The 23,625-nt window shown below is 41.0% G+C and overlaps 1 protein-coding gene across 1 annotated transcript in view; it reads left to right on the top strand.

Moving 5' to 3' along the window:
• The window catches only part of LOC142857840 (serine/threonine-protein kinase Nek1-like), a 113,602-nt gene that overhangs the window by 16,471 nt on the left and 73,506 nt on the right, over positions 1-23,625 (top strand). Inside the window, exons 5-7 of the mRNA XM_075986862.1 lie at positions 1,459-1,526; positions 1,647-1,733; positions 23,156-23,319. Coding sequence (XP_075842977.1) covers positions 23,246-23,319 — 74 coding nt within the window. The 5' untranslated portion in view covers positions 1,459-1,526; positions 1,647-1,733; positions 23,156-23,245. The remainder of the gene's footprint in view (positions 1-1,458; positions 1,527-1,646; positions 1,734-23,155; positions 23,320-23,625) is intronic.

The raw sequence follows: 23,625 nt of genomic DNA, 5'->3' as shown, positions 1-23,625 counted from the left end.
ACCCACAAGTTGTCCTCTGACCTTCAGGCAGATGCTACAACAAATACAGACATTCTCTCTCTCTCTCTCTCTCTCTCTCTCTCTCTCTCTCTCCCTCCCTCCCTCCCTCCCTCCCTCCCTCCCTCCCTCCCTCTCTCTCTCTCTCTCTCTCTCTCTCTCTCTTCCTCTTTCCCCCTCCCTCTCTCTTTCTCCCCACCCCTCTCTCTCTCCCTCCCTCCCTCTCCCTCTCTCTCCCTCCCTCTCTCTCCCTCTCTTCCTCCCTCTCTCCCTCTCCTCATCTGTCCGTCTGTCCATCCGTATGTAGTTTACTGACTTTAGTATATATACTGAATTTTTTTCTCTCCAAAGGAGTTTTGTGTGCCCGTTCCCAGTCACACTTATTCCTTATCCATGGAGACCATTGTAACCACTGATGGTCTTTCTGTCTGTATATCTGTATTCAGGCCATTGAAATGAAACTCTGATAACATGTGCTTTTTGGTATTAAAACTGAATTATTTGCCTGGTGTGATAGTCCACACATTATTCCCAGCACTCAAGAGGCAAAAGTGGGTAAATTTCTGTGAGTTCTAGGCCATCCTGGTCTACATAGTGAATCCCAAGCCAGCTAGTGAGACTCTGTCTAAAAGCAACAACAAAGTGCACTATTGTCATTTTGGGAGGTGGGTATTGAGGCAGTGTCTCCCGTAGGCCACCATGGCTTTTGAACCTAACGTATAGCCAAGGGTGATCTTGAGTTTTAGATCTCTTTCCAATGCCTCTTTGGTACCAGGATTAGGGAGACATGTTCTACCATAGCAGCCTTGACTTTCTGGATTTTTTGGTACAGTTGATGCATAAACTTTTTTTCATAAAATAAGTTTTTATAAAATCGGTTTCAAATACAGATAATTTTCTTTCATTCTGTGGGTATCCATTTTCTTTTACTAAAAAGTCTGTTTGCATTGTGTGTGTGTGTGTGTGTGTGTGTGTGGTATGCACATCTGCTAAGGCAGGCAGGCAGAGGGTAGCACACAACTGTCAGGAATTGGTTCTCCTTTCATCATGGTCAGACTCAGATGTCAGGCTTGGCAGCAGGCACCTTAACCAGTTGAACCATCTCACTGGCCCCATCTTTGTTTCACTGGCAGTGTCGTACGGTGTGCAAAGGTTTTAGCTTTAACAAAAGCCAATTTTTCTTTCCTTTCAGTTTTTGTTTGAAGTTATTACAAAAGCATGACGGTTTATTCCTGTTTATAGTTGTAGTTCTTATAGTCTGTAATCCAATTTGAGTTAGTTTTTGCGTATTCATGGGAATATCTAGTTATTTTGAGTAATTTTTAATTGGATTAATTTTTCCAAAAAACAATATCTCATAAAAATAACTGGACTGAAATGATGCTTTTTTTGTTCTCTCTCTCTCTCTCTCTCTCTCTCTCTCTCTCTCTCTCTCTCTCTCTCTATCTCTCTCTATCATAGAACATATTTCTAACCAAAGATGGGACAGTGCAGCTTGTAGATTTTGGAATTGCTCGAGTTCTTAATAGGTAACATAACACCACTAAGTATTGTTTTGATATAATGTCCTCAGTCAAATTGAATCTGCTGTAGTATATATGCAATAACTTATAATATTTCTCTCTTCTTTAACAATTTTATTGTTCTAGTACTGTAGAACTGGCTCGAACTTGCATAGGGACTCCATATTACCTGTCTCCTGAAATCTGCAAAAACAAGCCTTACAATAATAAAAGGTATTTAGAATGACACTTAATACATATGTTTGATTTAAATCTTTCTGTCACACTCTTTTAATAACGTTGAGAATACTATTCTAATATGAGTAATGTATGTGTAATCATGTATATCTTTAGGTTTTTAGTATATGATGAGGGAATTGTAAAAGCTCTCTCTCATTGGGAGAACTCGTCCAAGCATCACTTTGTCAGAGTTAGGAATAGAGTGCTCTCTTTGGTCTTTCTCTTTGTCATAGTCATTTTCTATGGAACTATAGCTAATAGTATAGAGTGCATGCTATATTCTCAATAAAGAAACCAAATTCAGAGGGACACACCAACGTGCTTGAATGCCTCAGCCTGCGATGGACCAGTTTAGCCGGGGCACTGGGACTGATAGGACAGGGTCTCAGGAATAGGTGGGTAAGGAGTCAGAAAACGACAAACAGACACAAGACTCAAAGGAATAACATCTGAATGTGTCTTTACTAGGCATGAGGCTCATCCTTTATATAGAAAAGATTGCTTAACAGCATGTATTGTTTTTTTTTCATGCAGTGCAGATTATTCTTAGAGTCATTATACAAGATACATGAGAATAGATTATCATCAGACAGATGTCCCTGATGTGAGTCTCTGGTTGGTCATGCTAGACATGGCTTGGCATTAGTTTCAATATAAATCTTTATCTAGGCTCTGAGTTTATGGCATTTGAGCTAAGGGGAAGCAGTTGTGGTTAACAGTCATGTAGTCTACAGTCTTTCTATATTTCTGCAATCTGTGCAGAAGAACTTCTTCTTTCCTTCTCCATATTTCTAACTCCTTTTCAAACCTTCCCCCCAAATCAATCTCAAGACGTTGCAGGCATTTATCTCTCTCCTATCCTTATACCCTTTTTGCTGAATCTGTCTTAATTGCTTAACTACGTTTGCCTTTTGTTCTTTATTTACTAAGCACCAGATTAAACCTGGAAACCTTTTTGCCTTGAATGTTCACCCATCTTCCCCCGTTAGCATCATATCCTCCTGTATATGGCAGTGGCTCATCAGGAGACTCTAGAAAGTTAAGCACACTGTCTTCCCTTGCAGAAGAAACCAGACTGTTTTCCTTAGAACATAAGCAGATGATGCCAAAAGTGCAAGGGCTCAATGCAGGAAGCACAGCACACACACATCTTTTCTGTGGGCACTCTTTCTTTCTTTTTTTTTTTAAATTTATTTATTTATTAAGGATTTCTGCCTCTTCCCCGCAACCGCCTCCCATTTCCCTCCCCCTCCCCCGATCAAGTCCCCCTCCCTCATCTGCTCGAAGAGCAATCAGGTTTCCCTGACCTGTTGGACGCCCAAGGACTGCCCACCTCTATCCAGGTCTCCTAAGGTGAGCATCCAAACTGCCTAGGCTCCCCCAAAGCCAGTACGTGCAGTTGGATAACAAACCCACTGCGATTGTTCTTGAGTTCTCAGTAGTCCTCGTTATCCGCTATGTTCAGCAAGTCCGGTTTTAACCCAGGCTTTTTCAGACACAGGCCAGTTGTCCTTGGTGAGTTCCCGATAGAGTATCCCCATTGTCTCAGTGTGTGGGTGCACTCCTCGCGGTCCTGAGTTCCTTGCTCGTGCTCTCTCTCCTTCTGCTCCTGATTTGGACCTTCAGATTTCTGTCCGGTGCTCCATTGTGGGTCTCTGTTTCTGTCTCCTTTCATCGCCTGATGAGGTTAATATTCAGGAGGATGCCTATATGTTTTTCTTTGGGTTCTCCTTCTTATTATTTAGCTTCTCTAGGATCACTAATTATAGGCTCAATGTCCTTTATTTATGACTAGAAACCAAATATGAGTGAGTACATCCCATGTTCCTCTTTTTGGGTCTGGCTTACCACACTCAGGATAGTGTTTTCTATTTCCATCCATTTGCTTGCAAAATTCAAGAAGTCCTTGTTTTTTACTGCTGAGTAGTACTCCAATATGTATATATTCCATACTTTCTTCATCCATTCTCCCATTGAAGGGCATCTAGGTTGTTTCCAGGTTCTGGCTATTACAAACAATGTTGCTATGAACATAGTTGAGCATATACTTTTGTTGTATGATAGGGCATCTCTTGGATATATTCCCAAGAGTGGTATTGCTGGGTCCCGGGGTAGGTTGATCCCGAATTTCCTGAGAAACTGCCACATTGCTTTCCAAAGTGGTTGCACAAGTTTGCATTCCCACCAGCAATGGATGAGTGTACCCCTTTCTCCACAACCTCTCCAGCAAAGGCTACCATTGGTGTTTTTTATTTTAGCCATTCTGACAGGTGTAAGATGGTATCTTAAAGTTGTCTTGATTTGCATTTCCCTGATTGCTAAGGAGGTTGAGCATGACCTTAAGTGTCTTTTGGCCATTTGAACTTCTTCTGTTGAGAATACTCTGTTCAGTTCAGCGCCCCATTTTATAATTGGGTTGATTAGCATTTTACAGTCTAATTTCTTGAGTTCTTTATATATTTTGGAGATCAGACCTTTGTCTGTTGTGGGGTTGGTGAAGATCTTCTCCCAGTCAGTGGGTGGCCTTTTTGTCTTAGTGACAGTGTCCTTTGCTTTAGAGAAGCTTCTCAGTCTCAGGAGGTCCCATTTATTCAATGAGGCCCTTAATGTTTGTGCTGCTGGGGTTATACGTAGGAAGTGGTCTCCTGTGCCCATGTGTTGTAGAGTACTTCCCACTTTCTCTTCTATCAGGTTCAGTGTGTTCGGACTGATATTGAGGTCTTTAATCCATTTGGACTTGAGTTTTGTGCATCACTCATTCATTTTATTCTTGCCAAACTGCCTGGTACCTCTGTGGGAAAAGATATTTTAGCTAAAGTGAGAGCTTCCATTTTTTTTTTGCTCCTTCCACTCACCTCACCCCAGATTCGCCAACAGCTCCTCTCCTCCTCCTAGCCTCCCAACCTCCCAGCTCCAATGTCTCATTTCCTTTGCCAGCCTCTCAGGTGGATCCCAAGTCTGGGACACCCAAAACCCCTCTGTTGCTAAACACCATTTTCCCATTGTCATCCAATTGACTGGATTCTACCAGGTACATTACCCAAGCTCAGTACCCTCTCTCATTCCAGAGCCTTAGGAGACTGAAGCCTATCATCTCTGACCTTCTAAGGAAAAAGCTACTTCTACTTCACCCCACTTTTTCTCCTTTTAACACCTCTATACTTGCTTTAAAAACAAAAACAACCTAATGAACCTATTGCCTGGTTCAAGACCTCCGGCTCACTAATTCTGCAGTGGTCCCTCTTGATCCTTCAGTGCCTTACACACTTCTTTTCATTACCCCTCCAGGAACCTCCTACTTCCCAGTTCTAGATCTCAAGAATGCTTTTTTCCTCTATTCCTCTCAGCTCTCACCTAGACTGACCTTGACACTCCACACCGCTCACCTAGGCCGTCCTTCCCAGAGACTCCGGGACAGCCCACACGTATTCGGTCAGGCTTTAGCTTCTGATCTGCTGTTGTCTCTCCGCAATCTAAACCATACAGTATGTAGATGATATTTTACCTCTCCGTAATCTAAACCATACAGTATGGAGATGATATTTTACTTTGCAGTCCGTCTTTAAACAGCAGCCGCACTGACTGCTCTTTTAAATTTCTTGTCCAAAAAGGGCTATAGATAGACTCTCACCTTCTAGGTCCAACTGTCTGCCTCTCAGGTCCTTTACTTGGGATTAACCATTATCCCCACCGAAATGTATTACCCTAGATAGAAAAAAAACTAATCCAGTCCCTTGTAGTCCCTTCTACAAAAGAGATTTTACCATTCCTGGGAATAGCTGGCTTCCTGCATTCCTGGCTTCCCTCTTTTTCTCTCGTTGCCCACCCCTTGTAAGAGGCTGCTTTCAGCTCTCCACACAAGCCCTTCCACTACCCAATTATAAGCCCTTCCAGAGGCTCCAAGCCTGTAATTTCAATAAGAGTAATCTAACTAAGGGGAACGTATCCTTAATTATGAAACCACAAGAAATGAACTCCCTAGAACCAGTGAAGTCTGAGGTCCTGAGTCTCAGATACAAATGTAGCCTTGGCAGACAGCTAAATATACATATCTTAAACCATGTACCTATCCAAATTAGTGAACTTAGGACCTATTAAATAGATATTGTTTTATGTTGCTTAGTTTGTGATTTTTTTTGGTTTTCCTTTGTATTATCATTTTTGCTATGACAGTGAGCCAGTTGTTGCTCAGCTTGCAATTAAATTGTTTATTTACCTGTGTGCCCCCATTAGCCTCTCAGTGTTGAAACAGGCAATTGGTGGCTATCATAATGGCTTGCTTACCATTGATTTTTCTTCTCAAAGATATAATGTGGACAAAGATGCATTTTTTGTTTGCTTTTATTTTTGTTTCACCTAGGAATATGTACTGTTTCCAACTTGTGTTTTTCTCTCTTTTGAGATGTTTTCACATCACATATCAAGAATCTTTTTTCCCAATGTCGGCTATAGTAGACATTACATAGTGTTTTAAGTAACTCAGTTTTATCTGAGTAGCCCTTACTACTTCCTGGTCAATAAGAAATAATTCAGAATTTTGTCCTTGTTTAAAAATTAGCTTAACTTCTTTTAACCGTAGGTCCAGGACTCTTATTCAATATTTTTTGTACCAAATTTAACATCAGTGTTGAGATTTTGATGGTTGCTTACTTATTCCTTTAAGTATAATTTTTTAAAAATTTTTTTTATTGATAAAAGGAGAATAAAGAAAAAAAACCAAATTTCCACCTCCTCCCAGCCTCCCATTTCCCTCCCCCTCCTCCCACTTTTCTCCCCCTCCTCCCACTCTTCTCCCCCTCCTCCCACCCCTCTCCCCTTCCCCCCACTCCTCTCCCCCTCCCTTTCCAGTCCAAAGAGCTGTCAGGGTTCCCTGCCCTGTGGTAAGTCCTAGGTCCACCCCCTCCATCCATATCTAGGAAGGTGAACATCCAGACTGGCTAGGCTCCCACCAAGCCAGCACATTGCGTATAATCAAAACCGCATGCCATTGTCCTTGGCGTCTCATCAGCCCTCATTGTTCGCCATGTTCGGAGAGTCCAGTTTTATCCCATGCTTTTTTTGGTAACAGTCCAGCTGGCCTTGGTGAGCTCCCAGTAGATCATCTCCACTGTCTCAGTGGGTGGGTGCACTCCTCGTGGTCCCGACATCTTTGCTCATGTTCTCCCTCCTTCTGCTCCTCATTGGGACCTTGGGAGCTCAGTCCAGTGCTCCAGTGTGGGTCTCTGTCTCTATCTCCATCCATCGCCAGATGCAAGTTCTAGGATGATATGCAAGATATTCGTCAGTATTGCTCTAGGGTAGGGTCATTTCAGGTTCCCTATCCTCAGCTGCCCAGGGAACTAACTGGGGACCTCAGCTTGGGCACCTGGGAGCCCCTCTAGGGTCAAGTCTCCTGCCCACCCTAAAGTGGGTCCCTTAGCTAAGAATTGTGGTTCCGTGCTCCCCTATCCAACCTTCCTTTATCCCGATCCTCCTGTTTCCCCAAGTCCCCCCTCCTTCTCTTCTACCTTTTCTCTCCCCATCTCCCCTAACCCCCATCCCACCCCACCCCCAAGATCCCACTTTTCTCCCCAGCAATTTTGTCTACTTCCCTTAGCCAAGAGGATAACTATATGTTTTTCCTTGGGTTCACCTTCTTACTTAGCTTCTTTAGATTCGCCTATTGTAGACTCCGTGAACCCTATTTATGGCTAGAAACCAATTATGAGTGAGTACATCCCATGTTCATCTTTTTGGGTCTGGGATACCTCACTCAGGATAGTGTTTTCTATTTCCATCCATTTGCATGCAAAATTCGAGAAGTCATTGTTTTTTACCGCAGCGTAGTACTCTAGTGTGTATATATTCCATACTTTCTTCATCCATTCTTCCATTGAAGGGCATCTAGGTTGTTTCCAGGTTCTGGCTATTACAAATAATACTGCTATGAACATAGTTGAACAAATGCTTTTGACATGTGAAGAGCATCTCTTGGGTATATTCCCAAGAGTGGTATTGCTGGGTCCAGGGGTAGGTTGATCCCGAATTTCCTGAGAAACCGAAACACTGACTTCCATAGTGGTTGCACAAGATTGCATTCCCACCAGCAATGGATGAGGGTACCCCTTCCTCCACAGCCTCAACAGCAAAGGCTATCCTTGGTGTTTTTGACTTTAGCCAATCTGACAGGTGTAAGATGATATCTCAAAGCTGTTTTTATTTGCATTTCCCTGATTGCTAAGGAGGTTGAGCATGACCATAAGTGTCTTTTGGCCATTTGAACTTCTTCTGTTGAGAATACTCTGTTCAGTTCAGCGCCCCATTTTTTAATTGGGTTAATTAGCATTTTAAAGTCTAGTTTCTTGAGTTCTTTATATATTTTGGAGATCAGACGTTTGTCTGTTGTGGGGTTGGTGAAGATCTTCTCCCAGTCAGTGGGTGGCCTTTTTGTCTTAGTGACAGTGTCCTTTGCTTTACAGAAGCTTCTCAGTTTTAGTAGGTCCCATTTATTCAATGTTGCCCTTAATGTCTGTGCTTCTGGGGTTATACCTAAGAAGCGATCACCTGTGCCCATCTGTTGTAGGGTATTTCCCACTTTCTCTTCTATCAGATTCAGTGTTTTCAGCCTGATATTGAGGTCTTTAATCCATTTGGACTTGAGTTTTGTGCACGGTGATAGATATGGGTCTATTTTCATTCTTCTACAGGTTGACATCCAGTTGTGCCAGCACCATTTGTTGAAGATGCTTTCTTTCTTCCAATGTATACTTTTAGCTCCTTTATCGAAAATGAGGTGTTCATAGGTTTGTGGGATAAAGTCCGGGTCTTCTATACGATTCCATTGGTCGACTTCTCTGTTTTTATGCCAGTACCACCCTGTTTTCATTACTGTAGCTCTGTAATAGAGTTTGAGTTTGAAGTCAGGGATGGTAATGCCTCCAGCAGATCCTTTATTTATTTTTTTTTTTATTTTTATTTTTTTTTTTTGTTTTTGTTTTTTGAGACAGGGTTTCTCTGTGGCTTTGGAGCCTGTCTTGGAACTCGCTCTGTAGACCAGGCTGGTCTCGAACTCACAGAGATCCGCCTGCCTCTGCCTCCCAAGTGCTGGGATTAAAGGCGTGCGCCACCATCGCCCGGCTTAGCAGATCCTTTATTGTTTAGGATTGTTTGGGCTATCCTTGGTTTTTTGTTTTTCCATATAAAGTTGATTATTGTCCTCTCCAGATCTGTGAAGAATTTTGATGGGATCTTGATGGGGATTGCATTGAATCTATAAATTGCCGTTGGTAGAATTGCCATTTTTACTATGTTGATCCTCCCAATCCAAGAGCAAGGGATGTCCATCGATTGTTTGGTATCCTCTTCAGTTTCTTTCTTCAATTCCTTAAAGTTCTTGTCAAATAGATCTTTCACTTCCTTGGTTAGATTTACCCCAAGATATTTTATGCTGTTTGTGGCTATCGTGAATGGAGAAGCTTCTCTGATTTCCCTCTCTGCTTCCATATCCTTTGAGTATAAGAGGGCGACTGATTTTTTGGAGTTGATCTTGTATCCTGCCACATTACTAAAGCTGTTTATCAGCTGTAAAAGTTCTTTGGTGGAATTTTGGGGGTCGCTTATGTACACTATCATATCATCTGCGAATAACGAAAGTTTAACTTCTTCCTTTCCAATTCGAATCCCCTTGATCCCATTATGCTGTCTTATTGCTATTGCTAGAACTTCCAGCACTATATTGAAGAGGTATGGCGAAAGTGGGCAGCCTTGTCGTGTTTCTGAGTTAAGCGGGATGGCTTTGAGTTTCTCTCCATTTAATTTGATGTTAGCTGTCGGCTTGCTGTATATAGCTTTTATTATATTTAGGTATGACCCTTGTATCCCTAATCTCTCCAAGACTTTTAACATAAATGGATGTTGAATTTTGTCAAATGCTTTTTCAGCATCTAATGAAATGATCATATGGTTTTTTTCTTTCAGTTTATTTATATGATGGATTACATTGATAGATTTTCGTATGTTGAACCAGCCCTGCATCTCAGGAATGAAGCCTACTTGATCATAATGGATAATTTTTCGGATGTGTTCTTGGATTCGGTTTGCCAGTATTTTGTTGAGGATTTTTGCGTCGATATTCATGAGTGAGATTGGCCTGTAATTCTCTTTCCTGGTTGAGTCTTTGTGTGGTTTTGGTATCAGAGTAACTGTAGCTTCATAAAAGGAATTTGGTAATGACCCTTCTGTTTCTATATTTTGGAATACATTGAGGAGTATAGGTATTAGGTCTTCTTGGAAGTTCTGGTAGAATTCCGCATTGAAACCATCTGGCCCTGGGCTTTTTTTGGTAGGGAGGTTTTTGATAACAGCTTCTAGTTCTTCGCGACTGACAGGTCTGTTTAGATTGTTCACCTGGTCCTAATTTAATTTTGGTAAATAGTATTTATCTAAAAAAGTGTCCATTTCTTTTACATTTTCCAGTTTAGTGGCATACAAGCTTTTGTAGTAAGATCTAATGACTCTCTGAATTTCCTCTGTGTTTGTGGTTATGTCCCCCTTTTCATTTCTGATCTTATTAATTTGCAAATTTTCTCTCTGCCGTTTGACTAGTTTGGATAGGGGTTTGTCAATCTTGTTGATTTTCTCCAGGAACCAGCTTCTTGATTCATTGATTCTTTGAATTGTTTTCTGTGTTTCTATTTTGTTGATTTCAGCCCTCAGTTTGATTATTTCCAGTCTCCTACTCCTCCTAGGTGAGTCTGCTTCTTTTTTTTCTAGAGCTTTCAGGTGGGCTGTTAAGTCTCCAATATGTGCTTTCTCTGTTTTCTTTAAGTGGGCACTTAGTGCTATGAACTTTCCTCTTAGGACTGCTTTCATAGTGGCCCATAAGTTTGAGTATGTTGTTTCTTTATTTTCATTGAATTCAAGGAAGACTTTAATTTCTTTCTTTATTTCTTCCTTAATCCAGGTATGGTTTAGTAGTTGACTGTTCAGTTTCCATGAGTTTGTAGGCTTTCTGGGGGTAGCATTGTTGTTGAATTCTAACTTTAATCCATGGTGGTCTGATAAGACACAGGTGGTTAGTAATATTTTCTTGTAGCTGTGTAAGTTAGCTTTGTTACCGAGTATGTGGTCAATTTTCGAGAAGGTTCCATGAGCTGCAGAGAAAAACGTATATTCTTTCCTCTTTGGGTGGAATATTCTATAGATGTCTGTTAAGTCCATTTGCTTCATTACCTCCATTAATTCTCTAATTTCTCTGTTAGGTTTCTGTCTGAGTGACCTGTCCATTGGTGAGAGAGGAGTGTTGAAGTCTCCTACTATTAGGGTGTGCGGTTCGATGGCTGCCTTGAATTTTAGCAAAGTTTCTTTTACGTACGTGGGTGCTTTTATATTAGGGGCATAGATATTCAGGATTGAGACTTCTTCCTGATGAATTGTTCCTGTTATGAGTATAAAATGTCCCTCTCCATCTCTTCTGATTGATTTAAGTTTGAAGTCCAGTTTGTTAGAAATTAGTATGGCCACACCTGCTTGTTTCTTAGGTCCATTTGCTTGATAAGCCTTTTCCCAGCCCTTTACTCTGAGTAGGTGCCTGTCTTTGTGGTTGAGGTGTGTTTCTTGTAGACAGCAGAATGTTGGATCCTGTTTTCGTATCCAGTCTCTTAGCCTGTGCCTTTTTATAGGTGAGTTGAGCCCATTGACATTAAGTGATATTAATGACCAGTGGTTGTTAACTCCGGTCACTTTTTTAGTAGTAGGGTTTGTGTGTTTCCCTTCTTTGAGTTGCGCTGGTGAAGGGTCTCTAGATGTCTGAGTTATTGAGGTCGCTGTTGGACTCCTTGGTTAGTGATTTTCCTTCCATTATTTTCTGTAAGGCTGGATTTGTGGCTACGTATTGCTTAAATTTGTTTTTATCCTGGAAAGTTTTGTTTTCTCCATTTATGGTGAATGAAAGCTTGGCTGGATATAGTAGTCTGGGCTTGCATCCATGGTCTCTTAGTTTTTGCAGTACATCTATCCAGGACCTTCTGGCTTTCATGGTTTCCATAGAGAAGTCAGGTGTAAGTCTGATAGGTTTACCTTTATAAGTAAGTTGGCCTTTTTCCTTTGCGGCTCTTAATATTTTTTCTTTATTCTGTATATTTTGTGTTTTGATTATTATATGGCGAGGGGATGTTTTTTTTTGATCCAGCCTATTTGGCGTTCTGTATGCCTCTTGAACCTTCAAAGGAATATCTTTCTTTAGGTTGGGAAAGTTTTCTTCTATAATTTTGTTAAGTATATTTTCTGGACCGTTGAGCTGCACTTCTTCTCCTTCTTCTACTCCAATGATTCTTAGGTTTGGTCTTTTTATTGTGTCCCATATTTCCTGAATGTTTTGTGATGAGAGTTTGTTGGACTTGCTGTTTTCTTTGATCAGTGCGTTTATTTTCTCTATGTTATCCTCAGACTCTGAGATTCTTTCTTCTATCTCTTGTATTCTGCTGGTTATTCTTGTTTCTGTAGTCTCTATTCGTTTACCTAGATTTTCCATGTCCAGCCGGCCCTCTGTTTGTGTTTTCTTCTTTGCCTCCATTTAATTTTTCAAATCATGAACTGTTTCCATTATCTGCTTGATTGTTTTTCCTTGCTTTCCTAGGGTATCATTCACTGATTTACTCAATTCCTCGAACTTTCTGTTATACTTCTCATCCATTTCTATAAGGGCGATTTTTATATGCTGTTTAAGGGTGTCAATCCCTGTCATGAAGTCAGTTTTTTCTCCTTCTTCTTGATTAAGGTGTTCTTGTCCTCCTGTTGTGAGGTTGCTGGCTTCTGGTGGTTTCGTGTTGTTTTTCAGATTGTTTGGTGAATTCTTGCATTGGCGTCTCCCCATCTCTTCCTCCCAATATTCTCCTATGGATCTTCTTTTACAGGATCAGGTCTTCTTGCCAACTGATGTACCTTCCCAGTGATGTCACTCCCCCGTGATGTTTCTCCTGGAGTCCAGTTCGGATCTCCTTCCTGCTTGGTTAGCTTGCAAACAAAGGGCCCACCCTGCTTGCTGCAGGCAGGTTATGGAGACAAAGGAGCTACTGCCTTCCCCTTTGCACTCACCTTCGGGTTCAGTCCCAGCGCCCAGGCAGGCTGAGCAGGGAGGTGCTCTGCCCCAAGAAGGGAGGGATGGAGGGAGATGGGGTAATGGGATCTCGATGTAAGCTGGATGGGATAGGAAGAGAGAGGAGGTACCTTATAGTCCCGTAGGTTGATCAGGAAGTGTAGGCGGGCTGTTCCCGGGTGCCGCAGCACTCACTCACCACAATGATGTTTCACTAGGTGCCCTGATCGAAACTCCTTGCTGCTTGGTTCGCTCCCAGACAAAGGGCCCACCCTGCTTGCTGCAGGCGGGCTATGGGGACAAAGAAGCCCCCGAGCTCCCCTTTGCCCTAAGCTTTGTGTTAGGACCCAGCGCCCAAGCAGGCAGAGCAGGGAGGCACTCTGCCACCAAGGAAGGGAGGGGGGGAGGGAGACGGGGTGGGGGGGATCTGGATGTAAGCTGGATGGGATAGGAAGAGAGAGGAGGTACCAGGCCAGTATAATTTTTTTAGATGTATTTTGTTTTTATGTGTGAGAGTGTTTTGCCTGCATGTACGTATGTGCACCTCATGCATTCTGTTGACCACTGAAATTTGAAGCAGGTGTCACATCCCCTGGAACTGGAATTACAGACAGTTGTGAGCTGTCATATGGGTGCTGGGAATTGAACCCGGGTCCCCTGGAAGAGCAGTCAGTGCTCTTAATCACTGAGTCATCTCTCCAGCCCCGGCACTGTGGCTCTTATAAGATGATAAATTTTTGTTTGCTCTTTGGTTTCTCAAGACAGGGTTTCTCTGTGTATCTTTGGCTGTCCTGCAACTCACTTTGTAGACCAGGCTGACCTCGAACTGAGATCTGCCTGCTTCTGACTCCCGAGTACTGAGATTAAAGGAGTGCACCACCACCACCTGGCAAGATGATGAATTTTATAAGTCTTGTTTGGTAATATAGCAACATTTGTGAATAGTTAGGTACTATGTCTTTGATAATGTTTATTTCACTTTGTAGAATTCTGTAATTCTTCCACAATACAAGTCAGCTCTGTTCTTGTCTGTACCTATTCCTAAGTTTAAAATATTTACTCTGTCGGGCTGTTTGCTTTCTGCAGAGTTGCTAAGGACCTGGAGTTAAAGTGTAATGTGAGTCAAACTAAGGAAATTCACAAAGGAGAGATGAATTAAAACTGAACATTAAGATAATGTAAAATTAGTAATTTTATTATGTACAGACAGTGATACTCGATAGTATAAATAACTATCTTTATTGGACATTGCAAAATCCAGTACTTCTTGGCTGCTTCTGGCTTTTTTGTTTGTTTGGTCTGGGAGTAGTTTTGTTTGCTTGGTTTTGTTTTGTCTTGTTCTTAAACTCACAACTAGAGAACATCATTAGAAGCAGGAGGATTAAGATTCTTGATAGACTGTCTCTCCTAGAAATGGCTGTATAAATAAGGCCAGAACAATGGCAATATCAATGTACTTATTAATGTGGAAGGATAGAAGTTTTGTGGGGTCTCACCCCAAGACATAGAATTACAGGCAGCTATTGACTGCTGGAAGAAAGAGAATTAGTCCCTCCCAGAGATGAGCCCCCTTATTGATTGTCCAATGTAGAGAGGTCAGCCCAGAAACAATATGCACACAAATAGCAGAAGCTGTACGCACACACGCGTACACACACACACACATACCAATAAAGAAAAAGAAGCCATCAACTTTGGAGCGGAATCGTGGCTGGAGAGGAGGGAAGTGATGTAGTTCTATTTCAATTAAAACACCTTTTTAAAAAATTAGCACTAGAAAAGTAAAATGAATAATTGTTGCCTTTAAGAAGGTTCAAGGTAGAATCTGCATGCAAATCTCCACCATAGCAGTAGACTGGATCAGTGACTACAGGAGCATGAGGGCTCTGTCCTGCAGTAATGGGAAGCACATTCATCGATTTAGCCAACTGTGTGTGAAGGTGCTCACCACCCGTCCCAGTGACCTGAGTTGGGGCCATAGGATCCACACAGTGGAAGGAGAGAACTGACTCGTGTGTTGTCCTCTGACCTCTGCACATGCTCCATAGCACATAGACACACAAATGTGCAAACACAAACTAAAATATTTAAGACCTTCGTCAACCTGTGCTTGTAATAGGTAAATTTATTGTTTATGAGCTGCGCCTCAGTAAAGGTGATCTTTAGATTGTGTTGCATTCTGACTTTTTTAACAAAGATTTATTTAGTATGTATACAGTACAGTGTTCTGTCTGCGTGTATGCCTGCACGCTAGAAGAGGGCACCAGATGTCATTATAGATGGTCGTGAGCCACCTCGTGGTTTCTGGGAATTACACTCTGGAAGAGCAGTCAGTGCTCTTAACCTCTGAGCCATCTCTCCAGCCTGAATTCTGACTCTTACAATGAACGTTTTTTAAAAAATTTCATACCTGTGTATGTGCATATAGAAGGTGAGTTTGTGGGTGGAGACCTAAAGATGGTGTTAGATGTTTTGGAGCTGGGGTTACATGTGGTTCTGAGCCCCTTATATGGTGATGAGATGCAAACTCTGGTCCTCTGGGAGAGTAGCATGCCCTCGTACTCTCTGAGCTATGTCTCTGGTCTCTTAGAGCACGGATTTTGAGGATGTATGAGAAGAACTCGTGATGGAACTTCGCATTTAATTATCTTTCTGATTTCTACCAACTTTTATTTTGTTATTTTAATGTCTCTCATTAACTTCTCTTGAACTGGTTTTTAAAATATACTTTCTCATAAATTTTTATGTACAATATCAAGATGTTAAGACAAATCTCCTCTCATTGACTTCCCAGAAGCTTATTTTATTAGATTCTAATATTCTGGTTTTTTTTTTTGTTTTGCTGGGGGGGCGGTGGTTGAAGCAGGGTTTCTCCATGTAGCCCTGGCAATCTGAAAACTTACTTTGTAGACCAGACTGGCCTCAAACTCACAGGGAACCTCCTGCCTCAGCCTTCAGAGTGCCGGGATGAATATTTTTTTTTATGTTTTATTTATTTTATTTATTGAGAAAAAAAATTTCCCCTCCTACCACCCTCCCAATCCTCCCCCTTACCCCCACTCCTCTCCCCCTCCCCCCTCTCCCCCTCCTTCTCCAGTCTGAAGAGCAGTCAGGGTTCCCCATCCTGTGGAAAGTCCAAAGTCCTCCCCCCTCCATCCTGGTCTAGGAAGGAGAACATCCAAACTGGCTAGGCTCCCACAAAGCCAGGACATGAAGTAGGATCAAAACCCTCATTGTCCGCCATATTCAGAGAGTCCGGTTTTATCCCATGCTTTTTCAGTCACAGTCCAGCTGGCCTTGGTGTGCTCCCAATAGATCAGCCCCACTGTCTCCGTGGGTGGGTGCACTCCTCGTGGTCCTGACTTCTTTGCTCATGTTCTCCCTCCTTCTGTTCCTCATTGGGACTTGGGGAGCTCACTCCAGTGCTCCAGTGTGGGTCTTTGTCTCTATCTCCATCCATTGCCAGATGAAGGTTCTTTATTTATGACTAGAACCCAATTATGAGTGAGTATATCCCTTGTTCATCTTTTTGGGTCTGGGTTACCTCACTCAGGATACTATTTTCTATATCCATCCATTTGCATGCAAAATTCGAGAAGTCATTGTTTTTTACTGTAGCGTAGTACTCTAATGTGTATATATTCCACACTTTCTTCATCCATTCTTCCATTGAAGGACATCTAGGTTGTTTCCAGGTTCTGGCTATTACAAATAATACTGCTATGAACATAGTTGAACAAATGCCCTTGTCATATGATCGGGCATCTCTTGGGTATATTCCCAAGAGTGGTATTGCTGGGTCCAGGGGTAGGTTGATCCCGAATTTCCTGAGAAACCGAAACACTGATTTCCAAAGTGGTTGCACAAGATTGCATTCCCACCAGCAATGGGTGAGTGTACCCCCTCCTCTACAACCTCTCCAGCAGAGGCTATCATTGGTGTTTTTGATTTTAGCCAATCTGACAGGTGTAAGATGATATCTCAAAGTTGTTTTGATTTGCATTTCCCTGATTGCTAAGGAGGTTGAGCATGACCTTAAGTATCTTTTGGCCATTCGAACTTCTCCTGTTGAGAATTCTCTGTTCTGATCAGTGCACCATTTTTTAATTGGATTAATTAGCATTTTAAAGTCTAGTTTCTTGAGTTCTTTATATATTTTGGAGATCAGACGTTTGTCTGTTGTGGGGTTGGTGAAGATCTTCTCCCAGTCAGTGGGTTGCTTTTTTGTCTTAGTGACAGTGTCCTTTGCCTTACAGAAGCTTCTCAGTTTCAGTAGGTCCCATTTATTCCATGTTGCCCTTAATGTCTGTGCTTCTGGGGTTATACCTAAGAAGCGATCACCTGTGCCCGTCTGTTGTAGGGTATTTCCCACTTTCTCTTCTATCAGATTCAGTGTTTTCGGACTGATATTGAGGTCTTTGATCCATTTGGACTTGAGTTTTGTGCATGGTGATAGATACGGGTCTATTTTCATTCTTCTACAGGTTGACATCCAGTTGTGCCAGCACCATTTGTTGAAGATGCTTTCTTTCTTCCATTGTATACTTTTAGCTCCTTTATCGAAAATGAGGGGTTCATAGGTTTGTGGGTTAAAGTCTGGGTCTTCTATATGATTCCATTGGTCGACTTCTCTGTTTTTATACCAATACCAAGCTGTTTTCAATACTGTAGCTCTGTAGTAGAGTTTGAAGTCAGGGATGGTAATGCCTCCAGAAGTTCCTTTATTATATAAGACTGTTTTGGCTATCCTTGGTTTTTTGTTTTTCCATATAAAGTTGATTATTGTCCTCTCCAGATCTGTGAAGAATTTTGATGGGATCTTGATGGGGATTGCATTGAATCTATAAATTGCCTTTGGTAGAATTGCCATTTTTACTATGTTGATCCTCCCAATCCAAGAGCAAGGGAGGTCCTTCCATTTTCTGGTATACTCCTCAATTTCTTTCTTCAATTCCTTAAAGTTCTTGTCAAATAGATCTTTCACTTTCTTGGTCAGGGTTACCCCAAGATATTTTATGCTATTTGTGGCTATCGTGAAAGGTGATGCTTCTCTGATTTTCCTCTCTGCTTCCATATCCTTTGTGTATAGGAAGGCGACTGAATTTTTGGAGTTGATCTTGTATCCTGCTACAATACTAAAGGTGTTTATCAGCTGTAGGAGTTCTTTGGTGGAGTTTTGGGAGTCGCTTATGTACACTATCATATCATCTGCAAATAATGAAAGTTTAACTTCTTCCTTCCCAATTCAAATCCCCTTGATCCCCTTATGTTGTCTTATTGCTATTGCTAGAACTTCAAGCACTATATTGAAGAGGTATGGAGAGAGTGGACAGCCTTGCCGTGTTCCTGAGTTTAGCGGGATGGCTTTTAGTTTCTCTCCATTTAGTTTGATGTTAGCTGTCGACTTGCTGTAAATAGCTTTTATTATATTTAGGTATGACCCTTGTATCCCTAATCTCTCCAAGACTTTTATCATAAAGGGATGTTGAAATTTGTCAAAAGCTTTTTCAGCATCTAATGAAATGATCATATGATTTTTTTCTTTCAGTTTATTTATATGATGGATTACATTGATAGATTTTCATATGTTGAACCAGCCCTGCATCTCTGGGATGAAGCCTACTTGATCATAATGGATAATTTTTCTAATGTGTTCTTGGATTCGGTTTGCCAGTATTTTGTTGAGGATTTTTGCGTCGATGTTCATGAGTGAGATTGGCCTGTAATTCTCTTTACTGGTTGAGTCTTTGTGTGGTTTTGATATCAGAGTGTCTGTAGCTTCATAAAAGGAATTTGGCAATGACTCTTCTGTTTCTATATTGTGGAATACATTAAGGAGTATACTATAAGCTCTTCTTGGAAGTTCTGGTAGAATTCCGCATTGAAACCATCTGTTCCTGGGCTTTTTTTGGAAGGGAGGTTTTTGATGACAGCTTCTAATTCTTCGCGACTAACAGGTCTATTTAGGTCGATCACCTGGTCCTGGTTTAACTTTGGTATATGGTATTTATCTAAAAAAGTGTCCATTTCTTTTACATTTTCCAGTTTTGTGGCATACAGGCTTTTGTAGTAAGATCTAATGATTCTTTGAATTTCCTCTGTGTCTGTGGTTATGGCCCCTTTTCATTTCTGATCTTATTAATTTGCATATTCTCTCTCTGCCCTTTGATTAGTTTGGATAGGGGTTTATCCATCTTGTTGATTTTCTCCAGGAACCAGCGTTTTGTTTCAGTGATTCCTTGTATTTTTTTCTGTGTTTCTATTTTGTTGATTTCAGCCCTCAGTATGATTATTTCCAGTCTTCTACTCCTCCTAGGTGAGTCTGCTTCTTTTTTTTTCTAGAGCTTTCAGGTGGGCTGTTAAGTCTCTAATGTGAGCTTTCTCTGTTGTCTTTAAGTGGGCACTTAGTGCTATGAATTTTTCTCTCAGGACTGCTTTCATAGTGGCCCATAAGTTTGAGTATGTTGTTTCTTTATTTTCATTGAATTAAAGGAAGACTTTGATTTCTTTATTTCTTCCTTGATCCAGGTGTGGTTCAGAAGTTGACTGTTCAGTTTCCATGAGTTTGTAGGCTTTCTGGGGGTAGCATTGTTGTTGAATTCTAACTTTAATCCATGGTGATCTGATAAGACACAGGAGGTTACGAATATTTATTTGTAACTGTGGAAGTTTGCTTTGTTAACGAGTATGTGGTCAATTTTCGAGAAGGTTCCATGAGCTGCAGAGAAGAAGGTATATTCTTTCCTATTTGGGTGGAATGTTCTATAGATGTCATTTAAGTCCATTTGATTCATTACCTCCATTAATTCTCTAATTTCTCTGTTAGGTTTCTCTCTGATTGACCTGTCCAATTGTGAGAGAGGAATGTTGAAGTCTCCTACTATTAGTGTGTGCCATTTGATAGCAGCCTTGAGTTTTAGTAATGTTTCTTTTACGTACGTGGGTGCTTTTATATTAGGGGCATAGATATTCAGGATTGAGACTTCTTCCTGATGAATTGTTCCTGTTATGAGTATAAAATGTCCCTCTCTATCTTTTCTGATTGATTTAAGTTTGAAGTCCAGTTTGTTAGAAATTAGTATGGCCACACCTGCTTGTTTCTTAGGTCCATTTGCTTGATAAGCCTTTTCCCAGCCCTTTACTCTGAGTAGGTGCCTGTCTTTGTGGTTGAGGTGTGTTTCTTGTAGACAGCAGAATGTTGGATCCTGTTTTCCTTTCCAATCTTTTAGCCTGTGCCTTTTTATAGGTGAGTTGAGTCCATTGACATTTAAGTGATATTAATGACCAGTGGTTGTTAACTCTGGTCACTTTTTTAGTCATGGAGTTTGTGTGTTTCCCTTCTTTGAGTTGTGCTGGTGAAGGGTCTCTAGGTGTTTGACTTATTGTGGTCATTGTTGGACTCCTTGGTTTGTGATTTTCCTTCTGTTAATTTCTGTAAGGCTGGATTTGTGGCTACGTATTATTTAAATTTGTTTTTATCCTAGAAAATTTTGTTTTCTCCATTTATTGTGAACGAAAGCTTGGCTGGGTATAGTAGTCTGGGCTTGCATCCATGGTCTCTTAGTTTCTGATGTACATCTATCCAGGACCTTCTGGCTTTCATGGTTTCCATGGAGAAGTCAGGTGTAAGTCTGATAGGTTTACCCTTATAAGTTACTTGACCCTCTTCCTTTGCAGCTGTTAATATTCTTTCTTTATTCTGTATGTTTTGTGTTTTGATTATTATATGGCGAGGAGATGTTTTTTTTGGTCCAGTCTATTCGGTGTTCTGTATGCTTCTTGAACCTTCAAAGGAATATCTTTCTTTAGGTTGGGAAAGTTTTCTTCTATAATTTTATTAAATATATTTTCTGGACCGTTGAGCTGTACTTCTTCTCTTTCTTCTATCCCAATTATTCTTAGATTTGGTCTTTTTATTGTGTCCCAGGATTCCTGAATGTTTTGTGATGAGAATTTGTTGGTTTTGCTGTTTTCTTTGATCAGCGTGTTTATTTTCTCTATGGTATCTTCAGTGTCTGACATTCTTTCTTCTATCTCTTGAAATCTGTTGTTAGTACTTGTCTTTGTATTTCCTGTTCACTTACCCAGATTTTCCATCTCCATCCTTCCCTCGTTTTGTGTTTTTTTCATTGCTTCCATTTCATTCTTCAAGTCTTGAACCGCTTCCCTAACCTGTTTGATTGCTTTTTCTTGTTTCTCTTGGTTTTCTTGTGTGTCTTTGAGCGATTTATTCATTTCCTCTACCTTTTTGTTTGTAATCTCGAATTGTTTATGGCAGTTTTTCACCTCCTGTTTAAGGTCCTCTATTATTTTCATATAGTTCACTTTTGATTCGATTTCTTCTAATTCTTCTGGAGCAGGGTGTACAATTCTTCTTATTTCGGGATATCTGGATTCTGGTGATGTCTTGTTGCCTTTCAGGTTGTTGGAGGAATTCTTGCATTGGCACCTTCCCATCTCTTCCTTCAAATGGAGCCAGGAGAGGCCTGGTGTCTTGGTCCAGTCTTTGCTGTGATTGACTCTCTGGGTGTATCTCTTCAGTGTAGAAGCAGGAACCGTTCCCATCCAGATGTACTCCTCAGCACCAAAACATGGATGCCTGGTAGTCCAATGACCCGAGGACAAAAGGGGGAACTTGGGGGCAGGGTGGGGACAAGTAGAACACAGGACACCCTGCCGCACAAGCTGAAGGTGCATGTGCTCCCTTACCGGGGGTCCTTGAGTCCTGCCCCATAGGTAGGCTCTCACCGCTCTGGGTGGGTAGCCTTAGTGTAGGAGCAGAAAACTGTTCCTGAGCAAAGGACCTTGCAGAAAACGAAGACTTGGGGGGTGGGGTGGTGGTCGTGTGTAAGAAAGACAGCCCTGCAGATGGAGCTGGGGGAGGGAGGTTTGTGCTCCGGGATGAATATTTTGAAAGGTAACCCTTCAACTTTTCTCTCTTGACTTAAGTACTGTTAACCTCTACATGTGAGATCATTGATTTTTCTCTTTTCTTCCACCAAATTTCTTTAGTAACTGGCCAGTCACGCACGCCTTTAATTCCGGCACTCAGGAGGCAGAGGCAGGCGATTCTCTGTGAGTTTGAGGCCAGCCTGGTCTACAGAGCAGGTTCCAGGACAGGCTCCAAAACTACACAGAGAAACCCTGTCTCAAAAAACAAACAAACTACTACTAATAATAATAATTTCTATAGTATTGCACTCTTCATTTGCATTCATCTCTTAACCGTGTCTAGCAGCTTTCTTTACTAGGGGTTCTTCTGTCTTGAGTCCTTAGATTTTTACTTTTATCATTGTTCATTTCTGTAGAAAATGGACAAGTCTGTTCAGCATTTATCTTTTCATTGACATCTTTTCTTGTTTTCTTGCCTTACTGTTGTACAGCAGCCCGCTAACCAGTTTTTCTGCTTTTGTCTCTCATTTCTGCTTATGTGTGTAGGATTGACTTAATGATATTAAAATGTTCCGGTCACTGGAAAGTTTAGAAATGCTGCCTTCCTTTTTCAGTGTCTAATGCTCTGCTTATCCTCCGTGCTGTGTTGTGATCTACTTCCTTCCTCTCCGAGTGCAGCATGCACACAAACACACGCATACTTTATTTTAGTCACCTTGACTCTTCTGGGTTTTTTTTAACCTTATTATCAAAAGTAGGTTAAATAATCTTTCTCCAAGACTTTTAAAATAGATTTTTACCTGTGGCCATTTTCTTTCTAGTTTGTGAATCTCCTTACTTCAGGGTGTAACTATGTCACGCCTTTGTTCATTCACCATAAGACTGGAATGCTGCTTTATTTTGTGTTTTTTTTTCAACTTCTTTGAAAAGTACTAAGAGTAGATATATTTTTCCTGTTCTGTATGCATATAAAATATATGTAAGTCATGTATTCACCTTCGTATCTACTTGAATTGAAGAATAGATTTGGAGTCTATCAAAAGTCATAGTTTGTTAAATAAGATTTTTAACTGTGACATAATCAAATTCTTCTTGACTTCTAAACCGCATATCAAGCTTCATAGAACTGAATTGTAAAATGTAGGATGTAAACAATTCAAAGCTTCATAATTTAGATTTTTCCATATTTCTATGAATTTACTGACATCTTAATGTTTTTATTTGCCACATTGTTATTCTTTACTGTTAGTAGCAAGACTTCTAGAATACTGATTGCTTATGTAGGAAAATATTTTACTTTTGGCTGTGTTTTTATTAATATGTTAAAACTAGGTAATTACTATTTTTAAAGCTAAGCATAGAAATTGACTTTCTCTTTTAAGGATGGCTCAGGCCTCTCAGGCCCTACAAGATAAACATGGCACGTAAGAATTCTTTGTTTAATCCCCAGACTCCCTTTTTTGGCAGTGGAGGGGCTGTCTCTCCATCACCTTGTTCTTCTCGAGGACAGTATGAACATTACCATGCCATTTTTGATCAAATGCAGCGACTGAGAGCGAAAGATAATGAAGCGCGATGGAAAGGAGACATATATGGGCGCCGGCTTCCAGAAAGGTACGGCTCTGCTGAAAGGTGCTCTCATGAAGCTTCGCTTCTGTGCTTCAGAGAAAGTAGTGAAAGTCATTGTGAGTATTTATCGCCAGAGGAGTTCCACTTGAACTTCATCCAGGGTTTCCCAATGGGGCTGCAGGTCATCACCATTTCCCCGATGCTGATGCCATAGAGAAGCTTTGAAAAAATTGAAGACCATGCCTAAACAACAGTGCAAACAGATGGGATTGTGATGATCCATGCATTCATCCTGTGTGTAATTCTGTCTTTTATCATATCTACACTTGATGTTTTCTCCAGTGTTTACAC

The sequence above is a fragment of the Microtus pennsylvanicus genome, chromosome 9 (assembly GCF_037038515.1).
Source record: "Microtus pennsylvanicus isolate mMicPen1 chromosome 9, mMicPen1.hap1, whole genome shotgun sequence".
NCBI lineage: Eukaryota > Metazoa > Chordata > Mammalia > Rodentia > Cricetidae > Microtus > Microtus pennsylvanicus.
Note: the sequence above shows the minus strand (reverse complement) of the source record. Positions and strands in the feature narration are given on the sequence as shown.